General features: G+C 56.9%; 1 protein-coding gene across 4 annotated transcripts; it reads right to left on the bottom strand.

Annotated features, from left to right (window-relative positions):
- Positions 1-85: 85 nt before the first annotated feature.
- Positions 86-23,505, bottom strand: KCNH6 (potassium voltage-gated channel subfamily H member 6). 4 transcript variants are annotated; one of them, XM_016932721.3, is made up of 14 exons: positions 23,352-23,505; positions 22,472-22,702; positions 16,588-16,749; positions 16,298-16,503; positions 12,535-12,960; positions 10,759-11,158; positions 8,557-8,756; positions 8,153-8,405; positions 4,375-4,568; positions 3,149-3,233; positions 2,690-2,797; positions 2,398-2,560; positions 1,545-1,731; positions 86-1,200 (listed from the first exon to the last, which is right to left on the bottom strand). In XM_016932721.3, the coding sequence occupies exons 1-14, from the start codon at positions 23,425-23,427 to the stop codon at positions 907-909; spliced, it is 2,985 nt and encodes a 994-aa protein (XP_016788210.1). In that variant the 5' UTR covers positions 23,428-23,505; the 3' UTR covers positions 86-906. The 4 variants fall into 4 exon arrangements, with proteins under 4 accessions (XP_016788210.1, XP_063655232.1, XP_009431306.1 ...); XM_063799162.1 differs by lacking the exon at positions 2,690-2,797 and having other exon boundaries at positions 10,759-10,844; positions 11,004-11,158; XM_009433031.4 differs by lacking the exon at positions 2,690-2,797.
- Positions 23,506-23,510: the final 5 nt, after the last annotated feature.

Here is a 23,510-nt window from a genome sequence, read left to right as displayed (position 1 = left end):
CTGCAGCTCCTTACAAGAAGGGTTTGGAGAAAGCCACAGCACAGTCAAAGACGTAATGACCTTCAGATAAGTTACACACCCAGTCCAACATGAAATGTGTACTTTATTAGCTGTGTGACACTCCACTGCCCTCAAGAGACTCAATGTCACAGAACCATCAGGAGCAGAGGGCTGGAGGTCTGTCCTGACATGTCTGCCACAGAACATACCTCCATCTCCAGCCAGGTCAGAGGCTCATGGTAAGAGTTCTGACCAACCCCGGGCCTTGGTGCTGAGCCATGAGGTGCTGGAGGGTTCTGAGCTGGGAGGCTCAGAGCAAGGTACTCATGTAGATCAGAAACCTCTTTCTTCACTGCCCCCTCAATCCTGTAAGCTGCCTCCACACCTGAGACTCTCCCACCCTGCACCAGGCTTGCTGTTTAAATGGAGCCCTGGAGGAGGCTGGGAAAAGTCGTGAGCTTCTTCACCCACGCCATCCTGGGTCACCTGGATCAGCAGTTTGTAGCTACTTTAGGAGAGGCCCATCTGGGAGGCTGTCTGCCTCCCCAAGATCTTTTTTTTTTTTTTTTTAGTTGGAGTCTCGCTCTGTCAGCCAGGCTGGAGTGCAGTGGTGCGGCCTTGGCTCCCTGCAACCTCCACCTCCCGGGTTCACGCCATTCTCCTGCCTCAGCCTCCCCAGTAGCTGGGATTACAGGCGCCTGCCACCACGCCCGGCTATTTTTTTTTTTTTTTAATTTTAGTAGAGGTGGGGTTTCACCGTGTTAGCCAGGATGGTCTGATCTGCCCGCCTTGGCCTCCCAAAGTGCTGGGATTACAGGCGAGCCACTGCACCCGGCCACCTCCCCAAGATCCTTAACTCTCACCTTGCCCACCTTCAGTCCCCTCATGGTGTCTTTATCTTGGAGTTCAGTGGCCCCAACTCCCTGCAAATCCAGGATCTGAGCCATGTCTCTGGAAGTCCAGCTGCTTGGGAACAGAGCCAAGGTGTTCAGGGAGGGAGGAGAAGCAGGGACCATAGATGAGTCCTTGTACTTCCAGGGGATGTAGAGGTGAGGCTAGGGGTGGCCAGAGCCCCTCAGGCTGTTCCTGTTCTGAGGATGGTGCCAGAGTTTTGTCCGTTGCCACAGCCAGGTGAGGCATCCTGGGGGAGGAGTTCCTGTGCTTTGGACTACAGTCGTCCAAGTCTCCATAGCTTGGGGTCTGGGAGGAGCAAGAAAGAGGGATGCACCCCAGGCCAGGCTGCGGGTTAATCCACCCTGATTTCAGGGATGGGATCGGGCAAAAATTGTACCTGCCCTTCCCACACCTCAGGGTCCTGCTGCCCTGGCCCCAGCTGCAGGCTCTGGAGTCACATTCTGGGCTTTGCCAGCACCTTGCCCAGGCTAACCCTATCATGACTCTGATCATAAAGGAGGTAAGCAGAAGCCCTGGCTGCTCTGGGGCCACAGAGGCTCTGGGCCTGATGCCGCACTGTGAACAAGTCAGGGTAGGGAAGGCATGCAGCTGCTTGCAGGTAAGCCCCTGGGAATCCCCTCACCTCTTACCTGTGCAGGAGGCAGAAAGCCCTGGGGCAGCCTGGGCCCTGGACTCGTCGTCTCCGAGGCTATAGGAACCAAGGCCAGGTCATTGGAGGCAGGGGCTTCCAGAATGTAGCTGGCGTGGCCCTGGGGCATGGGCTGCTGGAGGAGCTGCAAGATGCGGCTGAGGTCTGAGGACACGCGGGACTCCAGCCTGCCAGACAGAACCCCACAGTCAGGGTCAGGGCTGGCAAGAGTAGTTCCTGAGAGCAGCTGTCAATCTTGTAGCCTGCGTGCTGTTCCTGCTAGATTGAATGGCGGCCTGGGGCCTACCCGAAGCTATTTCCTTACTGGGATCCACAGCCCCGGCCCAGAATCCCCCTGGTACACCCCTGACTCTTAACAACACCAGTGAACAGGCACCAAGCATACAAGATTCAGTCCCCAAGATGCTTTGATGTGGATATTCCAATTATCCCCATTTCACAAAAGGGCAAACTAGGTTCAGAGCTGTTTAGTAACTTGCCCACACTCTTGCTGGTAGGGAACAGAGCCAGAATTTGAACCTGGACTGTTCTGCCTCTAAGCCCTCGCTCTGCCACCATAGCCCTGCCATCCACAGGACACACTCCCTTTCCCAGGACCTATGGAATTTGTTTCTGCACATGGTTGTGCCCCTCCCCCGAGAAGCTCCCTTGGCATGTTCCAGAGTTTGCTAGGGGAAGTCATCGGGGGAATTGTGCTTAATGACAGGTATGGGAAGACCTGCAGCTAAATGGCCTGCCCCATTCTAAAACCCACCTGGCACCCTGTGATGTGTCTGAGCCACTAGGAGGGGCTACCCATGCCCAGCCCCCAGCCCTGACCACAGCACACACACCTGTTCATCTGGGCCTGGAGCTGCTCTAGCCTGGAGCCCAGCTTCAGAGGCCAGCAATCTGGGTCTTCCTGAGGGCTTTGGGGGCTGTGCCTTGGGGGCATTTCCTGCAGTAGCTCAGGCCAGAGGCCAGATGCATCTGAGATGCTCAGGGGAGGGGCTGCATCTGCAGGAGGGAAAGGGAAGTCTCAGCTGGGCCTAGCTGGTTCCACAGGCCTGACCCTTCTCAGTAGAGCCCGTCCCCCACCCCCTACCTGCCCTGGGGACACAGGGTGTGAGGAGTGGCTCTCCTTACCTGGGTGCCCTGGAGCACAAGGTCCTGCCCCCATGGAGTTCTGGCTCCCAGGACCCAGGAGGCTGTAGCCCTTAGAGGGGAACTGGGGCCCCAGCTCATGGGGAGACCCTGGCAGGGTGAGGACTTTTAGCACTGGTTTCACTGCCCAGGGAGCTGCAGCCCAGTGGCCCCCCTGATGCCTTGGTGTGGAACCTCAGGGGGCTGGCTAGTCTCCATACACCCCTAGGGGTTGCATTTGAACCACAGAGCCCTCACTCTGCCTCTGAGGACACAGACCATCAGGACTGAGAGACCGGGGAGGAAGGAGGGCCAAGGCTCCAGCTCTGGGTCTAGAGAGGGAGCCCCTCTCTACTCATGGAGTGGGGTGGCGCTGGGGAGGCAGGATGGAGAGGACATGGGAGGGGTAGGAGGCTGGGCAGGGGCTGCAGGCTGGTGGGGGTGGGGGCTGGCTTTGCTCACCTGACTGGTTGTCACTGAGAAAGAAACCTTGGTGGTCTTGGCTGCCAGGAGCCTGTCGGGGGGATGAGTGGAGACCCCCGGCTGCCTTATGGGAAGCAAGAGGGTGAAATAACAGGAACCAAAGCTGGGATGGGGCCTCTTTGTTCTTCCCTGCCCTGACCCCATGGTGCTGTCACAACTAGGTGAAAGAATGACAAGCAGCTGGGCACAGCAGCGATGCCCTGGACGACTTCCTGCAGGTGGCCCAGGCTACAGAGACCACACCCCTCCTGTCCTGGTGCCCAGCTGCTGGGCATTCTGGCCACCTGATGGCTGGGGGCCCAGGGCAGAGTCCTAACCTGTCAGTCCCCTGTGCAGATCGGGGGAGGGAGGGGAGAAACTGAGGAGGGGGAGAGGGGATGGTGTGGGGAGGGCTGTCCACAGCCAGAAAGCCCACCCAGCTCTATGCTCAGGAAGCTGGGCACAGGGCCTACGCCAGCAGAGCCCTCCCCCAAGGTGGAGGGGCGGGGCACCAGGGAAGAAATAGCCCGGGCTCTGTGTTTCCCTGCCAGATGCACACTCCCTTCTTCCCATTAGTTTCCTCCTCCGTGATACCCCGCTCTGGGCATTCCCAGGTCGGTCCTGGCTGTCCCACTCCTTGGCAAGCTTGAGCTCCACATGGCTTCTCCTTTATACCTTCGTGACTTTGGCTGTTTTACTTTGTGGCTCTTTATTTTTCTTGAGTTGTCAAAATCTCCTCTACTGAGGGATGAGCATGAGAAGAGACAGCTTTGTCACCTCTTGGCAGCCCCTGTGTCTGGCACTGTGAGCTCTCTGGACAGAAGGCACCCCCTTTTTCAGCTTGGTATGATGTAGTAGGAATGCCTGGGCTTTGGAGTCAGACAAATTAAATTCACATTTTGGCTCTGCCGTTGACTAGCTGAATGGCTTTGGCCAATTTATTTATTGTCTCTAATCCTCAGTTTCCTCATCTGAAAATTGGGGATAATAATACCATTTGCAAGAAGATCATGTAAAAGAAGCCCCACCCTTAGCACCCTACTGCTTAATAAATAGTAGCTATCCTCATACTTAGCATGACGCCAGCCATGGTAGGCACAAAAGAAATTATGGCAAAGGTTGCAGGATGGGGTTGAAAGGAAGGGTGTTGGTCAGATGGGTGCCCTCAGGCCAGGCAGGCTGCCTGGGCATTTCCACCCACCCTGGCCCACCTGGCCCTGACTCACGTCCCGCAGGTTGAAGGTGACCTCCAGCTTACTCCAGAAGCTCTCCGCAAAGGCCGGGTACATGTCCAGCACCTCCAGCAGATCTGCCCACTGGATCTTGTGCAGGTCGCAGTAGGTCAGAGCCCGCACGTCTGCACTGGACTTGCCTGGCTGGGCATGGAGACTGACGGGTTCCCCAAAGATGTCATTCTTTCCTGCCAGCCAGAGGGGTGGGAGTCTCTTCAGGGTCTGACTCCATGCTCCCTTATGAGGGTCCTTTGACCGTGACTTCCCCCAACCTCGGACATCCTTCTAGGCTGGGGCCTGCTGCCTGGGATAGAGCTCTGGGGACATGGCTGGATGTGCTGGCTGTGGGTGGCAGGGTAGGGGTGGGGCTGTTCTCTTCCTCTGTCCTTTGAGCGGCACAGAGATCCGGCGTGTGGCTCCTCTCACTGTCTCCAGGCCCTTCAGAACCACCCTCCATCAGAATCTCCCTCCTGTAGCCCATACTCTTTGGCACAGTGGGCAGGAAGGGGCCCTAAAGGCTCAACATCTGTCTCAACGTCTTCCTGCTGCTTGGCCTGCCAGTGCTGTGGAGCAGGGTGCAGGGAACCCAGGGCCAGAGCACCTAACTCCGCCAGGGCAGGGCCAGAGGCTTCTCTGTCTTCCCACTCCCGATTGTGGGGCCAGGTAACCAGCATGGCCCTGGTGAAGGAAGCTTGGGGAAGTTACTCCCCCTGTCTGGACCCCAGAGTCTTCATCTCTAAAATGGATAAAACCTGATCTGCCTTGCCAACCCCACTGGACTGTTCAGGGAAGCAGATGAGGTGATGCTTGAGAAAGTGACTCAAAAAGCAACAGGCAGCAGGGCTCAGCGGCTCACGCCTGTAATCCCAGCACTTTGGGAGGCTGAGGCTAGTGGATTATTTGAGGTCGGTTCGAGACCAGTCTGGCCAACACGGTGAAACCGCATCTCTACTAAAAACAACAACAGCAAAAACAAAAATTAGCAGGGCATGGTGGCCTGTAATCCCAGCTACTCGGGAGGCTGAGGCAGAAGAATCACTTGAACCCGGGAGGCAGAGTTTGCAGGGAGCTGAGATCGCACCACTGTACTGCAGCCTGGGTGACACAGCGAGACTCCATCTCAAAAAAAATAAAAATAAAAAAAAGCAAGAGGCACCTGACTAGGTCCATGCAAGGCAAGGGGGAATATCCCAGGGTAGACATGGGTGATGTTCAGGTATGTGGTATGTGGCAAGGGTACTGGGCCCTCCTGGTGCCAGGTGCTGTGCTGGCCAAAGGATATAAATATAAGATGTTGTGCCACCCACAAGGACCCTCCCAAATCCCTGCAAGATAGGTATGTAAGCAGCCAACAAGTTTACAGCATGATCTATAGAGCCCTAGAAACAGGAAGAACCAAGAGTTATGGGGCCATGGAGGAGGGAGGGGCTCCTCCTGCCAGGGGTGGCTGGGGCAGAGAGGAGGGGGCTTACAGAGGAAGTGAAGTGGGGGCTGTGTCGAGAGAAACGAGGACCAGCCCCCACGAGAAAGGCAGTCAGGACAGAAGAAACAGCATGTGATCAGCACTGCACTGTCAGGGCTCAGGGGTGGAGAGCCCAGGGCCGGGGTGCCACGGAGCATGACTGCTTTGATTCCCACTCCCCCAGAAAGTCCACTTGTTAGTGCAAGTGGCAGTAACAGTTTAGCACAGAAGGATGGGTGGAGGCTGGGACATGTCCCCACAAGAGAACAGGATCAAAGGGCATTCACAAAGGAGGGGGCTGAGGCCTGGAGAGGGAAGCGGCTTGCCAGGGTCACACATGAAACCCTGAAGCTTGAAATCTGGGCAACATTATAATGTGATGGTTTTCCAGTAGATGAAAGATTCTGATCTAGTGTCTTTTCCTACTCAGGACAAAATGAGAGGTTTCATGTCTCTAACTGAAACTTAAATTGGATTAACTTCTTAATTATTAATAATAATCATCATCCCTCCCATGTGATGGCACTTTTTTTTTTTTTTTAAGACAGAGTCTCGCTCTGTCACCCAGGCTGGAGTACAGTGGCGTGATCTTGGCTTACTGCAATTTCCACCTCCTGGGTTCAAGCAATTCTCTGCCTCAGCCTCCCAGGTAGCTGGGATTACAGGCACCCGCCACCATGCCGGGCTAATTTTTTGTATTTCTAGTAGAGATGGGGTTTCATCATCTTGGCCAGGCTGGTCTTGAACTCCTGACCTTGTGATCACCCACCTCGGCCTCCCAAAGTGCTGGGATTACAGGCATGAGCCACCGTGCCTGGCCATGGATGGCACGTCTAAGGTAGGCTGGGAGTGAGGGAAGGTCTCATACAGAAACCTGTGCCTAAGCCCAGCCTTGGAGGACAACTGGGATCTGCCAGACTGGCACAGGGTAGGGCGCTCCAGGCAGAGTGGCAGCACATGCAAGGGCACAGATTTAGAGAACTCTAAGTAGTTTGGCTGGAGCATGAAGTACCAGGGGGAGGGTGGTAGGACAGGGTGGTCGGATTGGGATAACTGGGGATGCCATGCATGGACCATGGGGAACTGTGGAGGGATCTTGAGCAGAAGAGGCAGATGTACAGATGTCTATTTCAGGTCACTGGCAGAAGGTGGAAGACAGGCATGGGAGTAAACCAGACGCAGGGCCATGGGAAAGGAGTTCCCAACACCTTTCCAGGAAGGACCCAAAGAGGGCTGGATCCAGGCAGGGACAGGGAGACAGGTGTGAGATGGAGAGGTATGGACAAGTCTGGCTGGTGGACAGTGGGCAGGAATGAAGTAGGATGCCCCCTTGGCAGACTGTGGCGTGGGCAATAGGCAGATGCTTCACAGTGATGGGGATGCTGAAGCAGCTGGTTTTGAGGAAAGGTGATTTCAGGTTGGGATACATTGAGTTTGATCTGTTCATAGAATACTAGGGTGGCCATGCCCAGGAAGAAATGGAATATTCTGGTCTAAGGAGACAGTGGGGTGAGGACAGGGCTCCTTGTGGCACAGGTGAAGGCTGAAGCCGTGGGAGCGAGGAGCAGGCCCAGGGGAGGGTGTCAGGTGAGGAGGGGCGAGGAGAGCAGATCACCAGCAGTCCAGAGGAAGCAGAGGGGGAGGGCTGCCCGAGGGGAACCTGTCCAGAGGGGCTGGAGGATAGCCAGGTCATGGGGACCAAAGGAGGGCGAGGCTGAAGTTGGGGTGGAGATGAAGTCATGGGGCAGGCAAGGAAGATGAGAATCGAGAGGACCCTGTGATGCTCAGAGAGGCAAAGTGACTTGCCCAAGGTCACACAGCAGGTTTGTGACAAAGGCTGCTTGTGACCTGTCTGTCCCCCCTGCCCAGTGCTCATATCCTTCCTCCAAAGTGTCTAGCTATCCCTGTGTCTGCACTGAATGAGACTGGGGTCCCCAGCCAGGGCATCCACCTCCACCCAGAAAGACCCTTGGCCTTTCTCCCTAAACTCCCCAAGAGTGCAAGAAGGTAGGAAGACCTGCCTGGGCTTCTGAGTCACACTGGCAGCCCTGGAATCCCTGCCTGGCCACAGACTAGCATGATCTCCCTCAGCCTCAACTTCCCTCTCAGGAAAATGGGACCTCCGGCAGAGGGTTGTTTTAAGGATTCAGCCAGCTGGGTATAAAGCTCTCCCGGGCACATGCTGTGCAAGTGGCTGCCAGTAAAAGTAAAATCCTCATCAGGAAGAGGGTGGCCTGGGCAGGGCATCTCCAATCCCGCCCCCTTCCATCCAATCCCCAACACAGGCCTGGTCCACTCCGCCGGACCCACCTAGGATGGCCACGACCACGTCGTCGCGCAGGATCTCGATGGAGCCTCGGGAGATGAAGTAGAGCGTGGAGAGCACGTCGCCGAGGTGCACCAGCGTGTCCCCAGGCGGCGCGTGGGTGGTCTTGAACTTGACGGCTAGCGCGCGCAGGCAGCCCTTGCTGGCGCCGCTGAAAGCTGGGCAGTGCTGCAGCAGTGCGCGGTGCAGGTGCAGGCAGATGTCAGCCTGCAGGCACTCGGGGAAGCCCTTCAGCACCTGCAAGGCGGGCGGCCAAGTCCAGCGGGACGCGGCCGGGGTGGGGCTGGGGAGAGGGTGGTGAGGGCTCTGGGGACGCCCCGCCCCCGCAGGATCTTGGCTCCCCCCGCCCCCCAACGCCCGGGTCATTAGCCGGAGCGGCGGGGCTCACCGCGTTCATGTCAATGCCATTGGTGTAGGACCAGGCGTGCTGGAAATACTCCTCCAGGCGCTGGCGCAGTGGGTTGGGGATCTGGTGGAAGCGGATGAACTCCTTGACACGCAGCATCTGCGTGTGGTAGCGCGCGGTGCCCGAGTACAGGCGCTGGATGATCGCGGACACGTTCCCGAAGATGCTGGCGTACATCAGGGCTGGGGGCGGGGCGGAGAGTGAGCTCCTCCGCGGGCCCCACTGGGCCACACCACCCAGGGCTTACCCAGGTCTTCCTCCTTCCAGCAGCCCCCTGGTGAGGGACCCCTCTGTCCAGGGAGAAGTCAGGAGTGACCAGGACAGCGCCAGGGCACATGCGGGACAAAGGCCCCTGGGCTTTCTGCCCTCCTCCCTCTGCCCTGTGCCTCTTGGCATCTTACTGGGCCTAGCGGTCAAACTCCCGAGAAGAAAGAAGGAAGGCAATGGATTTTTAAAGTTCAGATCTGTTTTCTCCTTTAAGTTGTAAAAATACAATAAAGATAAAACTCTCCGCCGGGTGTGGTGACTCAGGCCTGTAATCCCAGCACTTTGGGAGGCCGAGGTGGGCAGATCACCTGAGGTCAGGAGTTCGAGACCAACCCAGACAACATGGTGAAACCCCGTCTGTACCAAAAAAATAGAAAAATTAGCCGGGCATGGTGGTGCCCGTCTGTAATCCCAGCTACTCTGGAGGCTGAGGCATGAGAATTGCTTGAACCCAGGAGGCAGAGGTTGCAGTGAGCCAAGACCATGCCACTGAGCTCCAGCCTGGGCGACAGAATGAGACTGTCTCAAAAAAAAAAAACAAAACAAAAAAAACCCACAACAACAAAAAAGAGCAAACTCTCAATTTCTTGTTTTCACCCATTTTCTTCCCTTGTTTTTGTTTTTCTGGACTTTCATATCTCTAAATACTCTGAACATCACAACTCAATCTATGTGTAAAATTCCACGCTGACTCTTGTTTTCCTAAACCAGGTGTCTTGGGAGGCAGGCAGCTGGGAGCAGGGATTGAGAACAGCACAGCCTTGGAGCTGAACCCCTGGGCTGGGATTGAGTCACTCGGACATTTCCTAGCTGTGTGCCCTCTGGCACTTTAGCACTATCTGGGTTCTTGCTTTGTAAACTAGGCTCAGAAGGGAATGAAATGTGGGCTTTTGTAAAGTGTTTAAAAGAGTGCCTGGCAGAGCTGGCTTCATGTGTACAACCCATGTGGACACACGGGGCCGCATGCTAAGAGCCCTGCATTTGGTTTAATACTCTGCTGTCACTGTCAAAAAATTCTTTTTTTTTTTTTTTGAGACGGAGTCTTGCTCTGTCTCCCAGGCTGGAGTGCAGTGGCGTGATCTCGGCTCACTGCAAGCTCCACCTCCCAGGTTCAAGCAATTCTCCTGCCTCAGCCTCCTGAGTAGCTGGGATTACAGGTGTGTACCACCACGCCGGCTAATTTTTGTATTTTTAGTAGAGACAGGGTTTCACCATGTTGGTCAGGCTGGTCTTGAACTCCTGACCTCATGATCTGCCCACCTCGGCCTCCCAAAGTGCTGGAATTACAGGCGTGAGCCACCATGCCCGGCGAAAAATTCTTAATAATTTTTTTTTCTTTTTTGAGATGGAGTCTCACTCTGTCACCTAAGCTGAAGTGCAGTGGCACGATCTTGGCTCACTGCAACCTCCACCTCCCAGGTTCAACTGATTCTCCTGCCTCAGCCTCCCGAGTAGCTGGGATTATAGGCATGTGCCACCACACCTGGCTAATTTTTGTATTTTTTAGTAAAAATGGGGTTTCACCATATTGGCCAGGCTGGTCTTGAACTCTTGACCTCGGGTGACCCACCCACCTTGGTGTCCTGGAGTGCTGGGATTACAGCCTTGAGCCACAGCATCTGGCCGATTCTTAATAATTTTTAAACAAGGGTCCCTACAGTTTCATTTTGCTCTGGGCTCTGCAAATTATGTAGCCTGTCTTGGTGCCTGGCAGATAGCATGGGCTGTGTGGGTGTTAAATGTTGTATACACTTGGTGCACACACCAGCAAAAATTCATTGTGCTGCACACTTAGGATCAGTGTACTGCACGAATTGTTGCTATGTGTTATGTTCTATCTCAGTACAAAACTACACATAAAATTTCATGGGTAAGACCAGAGCATGAAGTTAGGCCGTGGCATGAGGTCTCACTCACAGCCGATGAGCATGACGCAGATGGAGAAGACCTTCTCAGAGTTGGTGTTGGGCGAGACATTGCCGAAGCCCACGCTGGTGAGGCTGCTGAAGGTGAAGTAGAGGGCTGTGACATACTTGTCCTGCACCGAGGGGCCCGAGGCTGGGTCGCTGCCGTTGTAGCGCTTGCCAAGCTGCACACCCAGGCTGTCCAGCCAGCCGATCTTGTGTTCTAGGTAGGGCCGCTCCACATTGCCGATGGCGTACCAGATGCAGGCCAGCCAGTGCGCTATGAGCGCGAAGGTGCACATGAGCAAGAAGAGCACAGCCGCCCCATACTCAGAGTAGCGGTCCAGCTTCCGTGCTACGCGCACCAGCCGCAGCAGCCGCGCTGTCTTCAATAGCCCAATCAGGGTTGTGGTCTGGAGGGGTAGGGAAATGGTCACAGGGCTGGGGTCAGCCCTTGGAAGGGTGCACTCAGGCCTGCTTTTGTTCACTCATGCATACAACCACATAATCATTCAACAAACATTTATGGAGAACTTCCTCCGGGCCACGCACTTGGCAGTGTGGCACAGTATGGGACATTGAGGATCTCAGCCTAAAGCTCAGAATAGTGTTCTGGTTGCTAGGACAGAAGTCCAGTGGGAGAACAAAGGAAGGGGAGGTCAAGTCTGCAGGAGCAGGTCAGGGGAGGCTTCATGGATGAGGTGACGCATGAGCTGAGCCTGGAGAGAGGAGGCTAGGGCTCCAGACAGACAGGAGAGAGAGGGAAAGGGCACTCCTGGCTCAGGGAGCAGCATGAGCAGCGGCACTGAGGTGTGAAGTGCGTGGCCGATGTGGGAAACCGAGTGTGGCACTGCAGCCCGATGCGCACATGGGAGATGGAGGAGCAGTGAGAGCCATGCCTGGGAAGGGCAGGGCGGGCAGGGGCTGCTGCCTGTGGGCTTCAGGGTCCATCATGAACTTGGCTTCTAGTCTGTAGGCCTTGGGAAGCCACTGAAAATTCTGAGGACCCTGTACACCCCAGAGGGTGGAACACAGGGTCAGGTAGGCGATCTGAAAGTCGCTGTGGCAGCTGTGTGGAGGGGCGGGAGACTGGCAAGTTTGGTGATGGGACACAAGTGAGTACGAAGGCCACTCAGTGTCCAGGTGGGGGCAGCAAGGTAGGAGGGTGGATTTGTTGAGGGGTGGTCTTAGGGGGGTTTGGAGCAGAGGAGCCCTGCTGAACACCCCCTGCTGGACAGGCTGGAGTGATAAGGGGGCACTGGAACACAGAAGGCAGAGTTGATTTCAGTGAAAAGCTGATCGTGAGGAGAGGGGGCAAGAGGAGACCGTGGGACTGGAAGCTATGAGAAAGGCATGTAGATGCCTTCACGTCACCTATGGGCAGCCAGGTGGACATAGTGGAGGGCTAGGGAGCAAGGTGGGAGCCAGGGTGCACTGGGGGAGTAGCCTGGGGATCCCTTTCTTCCTCCAGGGTGAGTGCAGTTTGGAAGTCAGCATGAGGGGCCGGGACCACACGAGTGCCCGTCCTGGAAGGGGCAGCCTGCTCCTCTTACCAGGGCCTGCTCAGAGAGGGGGCAGAGGGACAGAGGCCTGGGGGTGCAGCCTTGGCAGGTCCTTCTCCAGGGCTGGGAGGTGACAGATGTTCGGGGCCTCCTCTCCACCTCCACGTGCTTCAGCAAAGGTGCCCAGTGCCAGATACTCTCCGCACCCAGTGCTGTGCAGCAGGGAGGGCTTGAGGCCAGCGTGCAGAGGACAGCCATGGCTGCTGGCCTGGAGGGGGTCTGCTCACCTCATCGGAGCCAGTGCGGAAGATCAGGAGGTCGAAAGGGATGGCGGCCACCATGTCAATGAGGAACCAGCCCTTGAAGTAGTGGACGGCGATGCGGCGGGGGTGGCTGACCACCTCATCATTGGTGTTGACATAGGTGGTGCGGAAGTTGATGACGATGTCCACGACGAACATGATGTCCACGATGAGATCCACCACAGTGAGGGGACTGCAGGTATAGCTGCAGGCCCCACGCCGTGATTCGTCCTGGTCGCTGAGCAGGAAGGCGGCTGAGTAGGGCGTGAAGACAGCCGTGTAGATGACCAGCAGCAGGATGAGCCAGTCCCACATGGCCTTGAAGGGGCTGTAGTGCAGGATGGTCCAGCGATGGATGCGCGGCGCCTGCAGCTTGTACTCCGGCAGCACATCCGCGCCCAGGGACAGGACCTGGGGGTGGGGGCCGAGGGAGGTCAGGCACGGGGCAGCCACTGCTGGTGAGACTGGCCTAGAGGGCTGAGGCCTGGGGAAGGTGTAGTGGGAGAGGGTGGGTGACCACGGCTCTGGTGGGCAGAGGGGATGAGGGAGAGATGGGGTGGGGGGTGTCTGAGAAGGCAAGTTCCTAAGGGGACAGATGCCTCGAGAGGAAGTGCAGAGAAAGGAGTTGGGATGCAAGAGGAGGGGTATGGCTCCGCCCCATAGCGACCCCAGGTTTGATGCTCACAAGCTCCCTTGGAAACATCCTGGAGTGGGTGGAGCCAGGCAGGGGAGGGCCAGGCCCATGGACATCTATAGACCCATTCCACACAAGAGCCCACAGAAGGGGTAGCTGGTGGGCTGATCCTCTCTGGTGAGCTTAGGAGGCTCCCTATGGTCAGGGTTCCTGATGGGAACAGGTCACCCCTAGAAGAATGTCTTCCTTTCTGAGGGCCCTGGGGATCCAGGACCAGTGAGTGCCCTCTCTGAGGCCAACTCAGAGCCTCCCATGGAAAGAGTCCATGGGGTAGGGGTGTAGCCAACCTGGACCCTCAACGGGTCCTGGGCACCAAGGAAAACTGACTCCTCCCCACATCTCCAAGGGTTTGGAATCATCACCTTCTGCAGAGCCTTCCCTTCTCCCTTCTCCCCTCCCGCCCCTGCCTCCAAGACTGTGATCAACCCAGGATCTCTAGGTCCCAGCACAACATGCCCTGGCTCTGCCCAGCTGCCCAACATGAGAGACAGCCAGGGCATTAGGAAGGGCATGGGTACTGAAGCCAGGCCTCCCCGGTTGAATCCCAGGTCTGACATGTGCTATAGGTGAGCCTTGGGCAAGTTTTGTAACCTCTGTGAGCCTCAGTTCCCTCATCTGCAAAATGGAATCACAAAGGACAACAAAAGCCATGGGTAGTGAGGAAATGAGATGCATCTCTTCTCATGTAGTTAGTGAGATCCATCTATTCTCATGGAGATGGCAGGTGCTGCTCTACACAGTAATTCCCTGTCCACCCTCCTCCTCCCTCATCCTCATCAGACACTGCTCCAGACAAGGATGGAGCCGGAGGGGTGTTCCATGGACCTCCTCTCCCACCAGATGAAATCTGGTGGATAGTTCTGATTTAGGAAAATTTGCAATGTAAGGTTTGACCTTGCAAACCAAATCAATTAGCAGATGGGATCACAGTAAGGCAGATCCATTTGGTTTCAACCAGAGGGTCCCTATCTGACATCCAAACCCTTGAGTGGGGCTACCATGTCCCCACCCTGCAGTGACCTGCTCAGCCTTGAGGCCTCACCTCGTACTTCCCCAGGAAGCCCCCTCCGACTCCACATAGACTTGGGCTCTTTTTTTATTTTCTCCCTGCCCCTGTATCCACCTAGCTGCATGGTGGTGCTCCACTGAGCCATGGGCTCACTGAGTTTGGCTCCCTCACTGGCCCTCTCCCCGCTGTGTGCCCAGCTCTTGGTCCACATGGGCTCTCAACTGCAGGTCCTTGAATGAGCACTGCAAACTGGGGCTCTGATCAGGAGCAGCTGCCGTCACACCCTGGGCATCAGAGCTGCAACTCCTCCTCCTGAGGGCTGCTAGGACCCTGCTAGGGTGAAACAAGGCCCTTCCCTAGGCCTGCCTGGGTGGGGAGTGGGAGGGAGACAGAAGGAATGGTGGGGGGTGGTTTAAAGTAGGCTGAGAATAGAGTTCCTCAGCTCCTCAGGGCCCCCAGACAGGGGGACCCCCAAAATCTCCCACTGCCTCCAAAGCCAGCTCGAGGCCCTTCGTGGCAAAGCCCACCCTGCCCAGTGTCCCCCAGAGCTGCAAGGCCCTCAGGATGCCCAGGCTCCAGTGTGAGGCCACAGCCATCGAGGCTCTTTAAGTTCTGGTTGAGGCCGATGTGACTTCCCTGATCTGGGTCCTCGCCTGCTCTTTCCCCTGAGATCTGTCAGGCACCTCCCTGGACCTAGGACCCACATGGAGCAGGGGAGTGACACCAAGAGGGGCCAAGCTGAGGAACAAACGGGTAGGCAGGTTGGGCAGGTGCCGGGACCATGGGCCCAGCCAGGCCTGGCTGTCTTTACCGACCACTCTCCAGTCTAACAGCCCCCTCCGTGGCAGCCACCAACAGTGGCCTAAGATGTCCTGGAGTAAGCAGCTGGGGGGCTTCCCAGGGTCAGGCCTTTGGGCCACTCTGCCTGACCTCAGAGGACACAGTCCTGCAGCCTGGCGTCCCACCCTCCTCAGGATCCTTGAGCTCAGTGAGGTGCTGAGTGGTCTTCCCCACACCTGGTTCCAGCAGCAACTGTGCTTTAGGTGAAAACAGGCAGGGGGGAAAAGAGCTGCCTCCAGCCCCAACACAGGGACAGCCCCAGGAAAGCTGGGAGCAGGCCCCTCCATGCTCTGCATTGCTCAACCTTGGCCTGGGCCCCTGGCTATGACTTACAGCTTTGTCTGCCTCCTGGGGCCAGAACTACTCAATGTCAAATGGGTCCCCAGAGACCATTTAGTCCATCTCTCTCCTGCAGATGAAAGCCCTGAGGCCTAGAAAGGGGGCTGATAGTTCCCCTGGCCACGGTCACACAGGGAGTCAGTGCCAGGACTGTGGTCACTGGAGCCTTGGGCAGGGCTCCTCGCATTTCCCTCTGGAATGGTCAGGGCTTCCGGCCTCATGAGAAGGGACAGCAGGGTGAGCTGGAGCAGAGGACCCAGGGAAGCCTGCCTTGGGGTGGCCAAGGAGGAGCTGCCGGGGTCCTTCAGGGCCTGGCCTCCAAGAAGCTGATTAAAGATAGCTGGAGGTGCCAGCCTCGTCCTGCCCTGCCTGGCATGCAGGAGGACCCTGTGTTCACATTGGAAGGAAGTAGGGAGGGTGGCTTTTGTCTCAAAGGCAAAGGGCTGGCACAGGGCTGGGACCCCCCCCACACCAGCTCTCCTCTCAGTATGGCCTTAGCATGTCTCCTCTCTGCCTCTCCTTCCCTGTGACGGGCTGAGCCTTGGTCAGGCCCCCATGGTGGCCTCCATGTCCACCCCCTGCCCTGGCTTCTCCAGGCCTAGGAGGCGGCATCATTCACAGGCCCTACTGACCCCAGCCTCCTCTGGCTCTAGGAGCTGGGCACAAGGGCTGTGACCTCAGGGCAGGCCTTCAGGTCTTTAGGTCTCAAACAGGACAGGAGGCCCGGGGCTCAAACCAGATATTAGAGGCTGGACAGGCAGGATCTCTTTACCGGCCAAGGCCCCAGAAGGGCCTGGGCCCAGAGCCTGGGAGGGGACCCTGGAGGCCTGGCACAGCTCTGCACACCCTGCTCTGCAGGCCCGCACCTGGGTGACCTTCTCAGTGACGTTCTGTGTCCGCTCCACCACCTTATGGGGCGCGATGATCTCAATCTCCGTGGTGGAGCTGGAGCGGTGCTTCTCCAAGTTGAACTCCACGAAGTTGAGTGTGAACTGTGGGATCTGGCTGATGGTCCTGTACTTGCCCCTGCCTGTGCCTGGCCCTGGTCCGCCTGGCCTGCCGTGAGAGCCCTCTGAAACCAGGGCCAGGAGTCAGAGCAGCCACGGCCAGGGGACCCTCATGCGTCCCTCCCACCACCACCCTCACTCTGCCTCACCGGAGCCCAGGAAGCTCTGGGACAACAGGCGCTGGGACAAGCTGCGGCTGCTGCGCTTGGCCAGGAGCTGGGCCAGGTCCTCGAAGTTGAGAATGAACATGATGACAGCCCCGTCCTCGTTCTTCACGGGCACCACATCTACCAGGCAGCGGAAGCTGGAGGCTGCGAACACCATTGGGAGGATGGGGGGTGGGCCCTGAAGGGGTCCCCTCCTGCAGTGGCCTGGCTAGGGAAGGGGCTGAGTGAAGGTCAAGTGAAGGTCAAGTGAAGGGCAGCCACTGGGGTGAAGAGGCTTGGACAGTGACCAGAGATACTGGGCAGAGGGTGGGTGAGGCTGCGCAGCTGGTGCTCCACCCACAGGGCAGAGGTGGGGAGAGCGGTTAAGCTGCTTATTAGGAGATAAGGTAGCATCAGATCAGGCCCAAGTCCACGCTCGGCCATCAGCTCAGAGCTTAACCTCGAGGTCTGCTTCGGCTGTAATTAAAGCTGAGCAGATGGGGGTGGATTAAGTGGGGAGGTGAGGCTGGGCATTCTACCCCATGGAGCTGGGTTGGCCCTGGGCTCTCTTCCCATATTCCCATCCTGCAAAGATGCCCTGCTCCTGTGATGCAGGGAGGAATTTGTTGTTGAAAGTACACTAAGTGCTGGGCATGGGGCCAGTTGGAACATTTGGCCTCAGGAGGTCCTTGGGGGGCAGGCATGGACCCTCATTCTGCAGAAGAGAGCCTGAGGTTCTCAGAAACTAACTTTCAAGGGCTGGGAGGGAGCATGGAGAGAGGATGCCTGGGTTTGCAGGACACAATAGCTTTGAAAAGGGAAGGGACTTGTTTGGGAGGAGAGTGCTGGGGCCAGAACCAGGCTGCTGCTCTGGGCCTAGGAGGAGTGTGGGGTCCCAAGGCAGGGCTGGGCCCAGGGAGCAGGCAGAGTAGTGGCCTGGGCACCACAGAGGGAGGAGGATGGCCGTGTGGGGGCAGGGCAGGCCCCTCTGGCCACCTTCCCCATCATCTTGGGCAGCCCACACCCAGCGGCTGGCTGCTCTGTGCCTCTCAGGTCGTAGACTCTGCCCCTCCAGGGTCTGGCTGCAGCCCCCTTTGGTGGATGGAACAATACCAGCTAAAATGCCCCATGCCTGGCCGGGCGTGGTGGCTCATGCCTGTAATCCCAGCACTTTGGGAGGCTGAGGCAGGCGAATCACTTGAGGCCAGGAATTCAAGACCAGCCTGGCCAACATGGTGAAACCCCGTCTGTACTAAAAATACAAAAATTAGCCAGGCGTGGTGGTGCGCACCTGTAGTCCCAGCTACTCAGGAGGCTGAGGCAGGAGAATCGCTTGAACCCAGGAGGCCAAGGTTGCAGTGAACCAAGATCATGCCACTGCACTCCAGCCTGGGTGACAGAGCGAGACTCTGTCTCAAACAAACAAACAAACAAAATACCCCATACCCAAGAGCCCCAGGCCAGGCACCCCACGAGCACCCTCTCCATGGGAGTCCTATGTCCCTCAACTCAAACTGTTGGCAGATGTCAGGCTCAAAGGGCAGGATCCTCAGGGGGCAGGGGCCTCAGGTGACCACGCAGATGAGAAGGCAGAGCTGCACTCCCTGAGGGCAGGTTAGGCTCTGTTTCACCTGTCCCAGGTGTTGTTTGTTGACTGAGTGTATGGAAGCCCACATGTGGGGGACGCAGGCCGGCCGCTGGTGGGAGTATCACTGCTGTGGAGCTCACTGGAATGACTCTCCACCAGACTCCTTGTTTTGTCCTCAGCCCCTCCTCACAGCCATCAGAGCTGGGGTGCAGCTGAGCCACCCATATCCTCCCTCTCGCTTTCCTCCCTGGGGAGTAGGAATCTCTCGTATTGGATTTCTGGACTCCCAGGCACCAGGCAGCCATCTACCATCTGCTGCCTGGGCCCAGGGGAGACACCCACACTGAGGAGAGGCGCCTGCCTGCTTCACCCACTCCTGGGCACATAGTGCTATAGGCCCAGACTCCCAGGCCCAAGCCCATAACTCCAGTCAGCCTGGGGCATGGTGACACGTGGACGCTGGGACCTAGACAGGGAGCCTCCTTGGCCAGTGGCCTCGGACACTGCTCCTAAGGCCAGATTATATTGTCAATCTCTCTGGCACTGCAGAGATCTGTCCTGGCAGGGGGCAGGGAGAGGGCAGAGCTGGGCAGAGGGGCAGAAGGCCTCCAGGGCTCTCTAAGCCGCTGGGGGCTGTCAATGCACAGTCTTGGTGTGGCTGCACCCAGCAATTGATGTTACTGGAAAATTGATGCAATTGGAAAACTGCGGCTGGGAATGGACCAAAGACCAGCCCGTTATAGCAGTGAGGGCTGGGGCTGGGGTGGGGTGCCAGTGCGTGGTACCCCATGCCCTGCCCCCATGCCTGTGGCCTGTTGGGTAGGCAGACAGGAGGCTAGGAGGATTTGGAAGAGTCCAGAGCATTCTCTCTCCCCCTGCCCCAGGTTGTCCTTGCTTACCCGTGGCTCAGAGCCCCCACACAACAAAAGCCCACATCTAGGTGACCAAAAGTGGGTAACTGTACCATCTCAGGTTATGCCCAGGAGGGATGGTGTTCCTGTGCCCTCACCAGGGCCCTGGAGGAGGAGCCACAGTCTCTGCCTGCTTCTTCCTTGCAGGAGCTCCTCCCAGCACCCACCTTTCTGACCAAGGGCAGCAGGTTTGTCTGCCCCCTGGGAATTCCCATTCCTTCTTATATGCTAGGTTCTTACTTTTCTTAGCAAAGGCACCCCACTTCTCTCCCCTGGGAGACCCCAATTCTCTCTCCTCTTCTCTCCCTCTTGAATGTGCTCCTTCGTTCAGTTTCCCAGCACTCACAGCCTCCTTGTTGTCTTCACCTCTATCTCCCGATGCACACCCCATCCAGCACTGTGGTGAGTCCCCAGGGAGAGGCTGGTGCTACAAAAAGCCAAAAAGCTGCCACTGAGAGGGTGGCCGCTGCATGCCGCCTCCTAGCTTGGTCCTCCTGGCATTCACAGATGTGCATATGGTAAACATGGGAGGAGGGTGGGGGCAGACAGCAGCCCCTTGTCCCATCCTCCTTATCAAGAGCTGAGGACTGGAGAAGTCCCAGGACTCCTCTGATCTGGCTTGGGGATTAGGGGACTCTATGGTTCGGGATCCTCAGAGAAGAGGACCCGGGAAAGGCAGGCTGGGGTGGGCTCCCGGGCAGGTGCCAGTGCAGGGCAGGCGTGGGTGACAGTGGGGGGATCTGAGTGCTCTCCTTTCTTCCTGCCAAACTCTCACCAGTTCTAGTCCTGCCACATCCCCATTCCTCCTTATCTGTTAGGTTCTCACCACTCCTAGCAAAGGCAAATAGAGGAAGAGCCAGTTTCCCAGGGGTCTCTGAGCTGTCTCCTGGGGTATTTTTGCCAAGTGCCCTGGCCTCTTTGAGCCCAAATGTCTGTAGCTGCACAACGTGGAGCTATGTGAACACAAACCCTCCACTTTGACTTCGAGAATTTTCAGTGGATTACCCCTTTAGAGGAAAAGAGGATTATACATAAATCAGCTAGAGATCTGCTCAGGACCCCTTCCCACCTCCCTGGAGTTGGGGGTTGGGGGGAAGGGAGGTACTGACCCGAGGAGGAAAGAAATCACCATTAGGATGCCCCTCAGCAGGACCGTAAGTGTACATGAATATGGTCAAAAATGGATCATGTGCCAGCCTGGGCAACATAGTGAGACCCCCATCCCTACAAAAAATTAAAAAATTAGTCGGGTGTGAGGGTGCGCGCCTGTAGTCTCAGCTACTCAGGAGGCTGAGATGGGAGGCTGCAGTGAGCTATGTTCTTGCCAGCCTGGGTGACAGAGCAAGACCCTGTCTCAAAAAAAAAAAAAAAAAGGATTATATGAGGTCAGAGTGGACCTTAAGGTGAACATCAGTTATCTGAGCACAACATCCTTCCCTTAGTGTAATGCAGGCCAGGAAGCTCCCCTTTCTGGGTTTCAGGACAATTTCAGGAAGGTCCAGGTAAATCAAAGCCTTGGGCAATAAGATAGGGAAGGGCCGAGGGTGGGATGGGAGTAGATTGGGACTTATGGGGCACCAGGTATGTGGGCAATTTCCCATTTTCACCGAGGGTCAGCCCCCAAGACAAGGTTCCTAGGTTCCCTTCTGAGACCTGAGGACTCCCACAGGATTCTGATCTGAGTCCTGATCTCAGGGGGCCAAGGCCAGGCTTTGACTTCTGCCCTCTGCCCAGACACCTTCAGGGTGCTGAGGGGACCTCAAGAGCCATCACCTGACATCCCTAGGAATCTGGGATCAGGTATAGCTCTAGTGTCAAGGAGAGGAAAAGAAAGGACCTGCTGTAACCCCCATTTCCTGCTGTCCCATCCTGTTCCCCAGGACCCTTCTCACTCCCCTGACTGCCACCTCTCCTCTGCAATGATGTGAGGAGGTGAGGTCACAGCTTTTAAAAATATTCTGAGTTCATTAACCCTGTGAGTACTGCCACACTAAGCCAGATTCTTCCCAGTCCCTTCCTGGCTGCCGCTGCCTGTTGCACTTCCCACTGCCACTCACTCAAGTGGCAGCAGCAGGAACAACCAGGACCTACCTGAGAAGCTGTAACTCTGAGAAGCCTGCAAACACACACACACAGGTGTGAACTTGCAAGCACACACACACACAGAGGCACACATATGCAAGCACACACATGCTCATGTTTCACACCCTCCAGGCCCCTGAAACCCGGGCTCTCAGCACTCCTCGGTCCCGATCCAGAGATATCCATTCTTTATCTCCACTCAGGTGGCCTCATGCCTGCCTTCCCTGGGGACTTCTCTCCCCTGAGCACCTCCTTCCCCAGAAATCCTGCCTGTAAACACAAAGGCAGCTGGGGTCCTTTCTCTCCTCTTGGGATTACTCAAAAGAAATCTCCGAGGGAGGAATCCAGAGACTTGGGTTCCAGTCCCAGGTTGGACTCTAGCAGTGGGATCTTGGGCAAATCCCTTCCACATCTATGAAATGAAGGGATTTACCTAAGCCAGTGGTTCCTAAAGTAAGCAGGACATCAGAACCACCAGGGAGATATTTCCAAATACAGCCGCTTGGCCTCATCTCACACCTTCTGAGTCAGCCTCTCTGTAGAGAAAGCATGTTTTGGAAAACATGCTCTGGGTAATTCTGATGCAGAACCAGGTTGGGGGCCATTGATTCAAGAGATTTCCCAGGACATTCAGGCTCTTTTCCTCGTTCCCACCCATGCTGCCAGGTCCAGTGAGGACCCTGTGGTCCTGGTGGGGGAGGATTTCCAAGGGCTGCTAAGATCTGTCTTCAGCTCCTGACTTATGCTTCTGTTCTGCTTGCAGTATGCTCCAGCTGGCAGTAACAACCCAAACTCCATCTGAATGAGCTTCCTGGTCAGGGAAAACTCCAGACCCTGTCTCCCCAAAGAGCTGAGACTGGATAAGGCAGGCCCACCCCACTTTGCCAGCCAAAAGCCCCCATGCCTTGCCTGGCCACAGAGGTCTTCAGGAGGTGACTCCTCCTCTAATCCTTGGAGCAGACGGAGAGGAGGGAAGGTTAATTTCCATCCCAGCTGCCTGACCGCTGGGGCTGACAGTAAGATAGTGGAGAGCCAGGAGACCAGGGACACAGCGGAGGGATGGCAGAGCAGGAGGCCCTGCCCCAGGCCAGGACCAGTGGGTGGCCCAGCCTGATCCCTAGCTCCTGCAAAGGACCTCAGAAGGCATCATATCCAATGCCTGTGGAGGAACCAAGGCCCCTAGAAGAAACAGGGTTTGTTCAGGCCCTTTGGACCCTGGGTCAGTGCCTTCCCCAAGGCCACCCTGGCTGGACAAGACAGAGGGCCAAGCCTGACCTGCAAAGCCTCTGGCCTGAGTATGCCTCACCATCCTTGCGGTAGTAGAGGATGTCCACCTTGCACTCCTCAGCCCCCAGCAGGGCCTGCGCTAGGCGGGACACGGCGCTGCTTGGTGTGTTGGGGCCTGTGAGGAAGTCGCAGGTGCAGGGTTGCTGCATCACCTCCACTCGGGAGTAGCCGAAGAGTTCGCAGAAGCCGTCGTTGCAGTAAATGATGGCGCAGTTCTCCATCTGAGCATTGGCAATCAGGAACTTCCGACCTGGGGTGGGAGGTGGGAGGCAAAAAGTCCATGGGAGCCAGGATCCAGCGGCTGGGAGGGAAAGATCATAAGGACTCTTGGTGGCAGTAAGGGGAATTTAGGCAGAGGAGCAGGGCAGTGACCGGAATGAGGGAGGGAGTCAGGCCTGGGGATTGTGGGAAGACTAGGGCAGTGAGGGTCTTGAGGTGGAAGGAAGGCCCAAGGCCTCCTGGAAACAGGAAAAGTGTGGGGAAGGGAGGCAGGGATGTGACCAGATGGGGGTCAGGCCTGGGAAAGCTCCTGGGAAGACCAGAACCAGGATATGAAAAGGAAGGAAAAGAAGGACTCAGGGAAGCCTCTGGAGGACGCGGATGAGGGGGCAGGCAGTGGCTGGAAGGGGAGGTTCGAACTTGGGGCACCAAGGAAACAGCTGGCAGTAGGGAGGGAAGGCCTGCACGCTGCTCCTTGTGTTCCAGAAAAGAGGACAGCATTTAAGGCGAGCGGGTCCCCCTGGAAGAGAAGGTGTTGGGGACATCAAAGGAAGGATTTTTCATGCAGCACCCGGCACTCACCACCTTGCCCGGTTAGAAGTTAGTAAAGGGGTCCAGCCCCCCCTTTCACGGAACCAGGACTCCAGATCGTCCCCCCGCCCCAACATACACACACTCACTTTGGCCCTCGAACTTGCGGATGATGGTGTCCAGGTAAGTGTTTTGGGGAGCGACGTGGCCCCTGCGGACCGGCATCTTTCGGCCGCGGCCCCTGCGCGGAGCCACAGGCGCCACTGGCTCCCGGCGCCTCCGCCTGTCCTCGGGCTCAGCAGCGTCCG

This window comes from Pan troglodytes, chromosome 19, assembly GCF_028858775.2.
Source record: "Pan troglodytes isolate AG18354 chromosome 19, NHGRI_mPanTro3-v2.0_pri, whole genome shotgun sequence".
Taxonomy (NCBI): Eukaryota; Metazoa; Chordata; class Mammalia; order Primates; family Hominidae; genus Pan; species Pan troglodytes.
The sequence above is the reverse complement of the archived record's forward strand: the minus strand, read 5'-3'. Positions and strand labels throughout refer to the sequence as shown.

Coding starts and splice junctions, on each gene's coding strand:
- KCNH6 (XM_016932721.3), bottom strand. CDS start 23,427: ATGCCGGTCCGCAGGGGCCACGTCGCTCCCCAAAACACTTACCTGGAC. Junction 16,750..22,471: donor CCTCTACTACCGCAAGGATG/GTGAGGCATACT, acceptor TGGTGTTCGCAG/CCTCCAGCTTCCGCTGCCTG. Junction 2,798..3,148: donor TCTCAGTGACAACCAGTCAG/GTGAGCAAAGCC, acceptor TCACCCTGCCAG/GGTCTCCCCATGAGCTGGGG.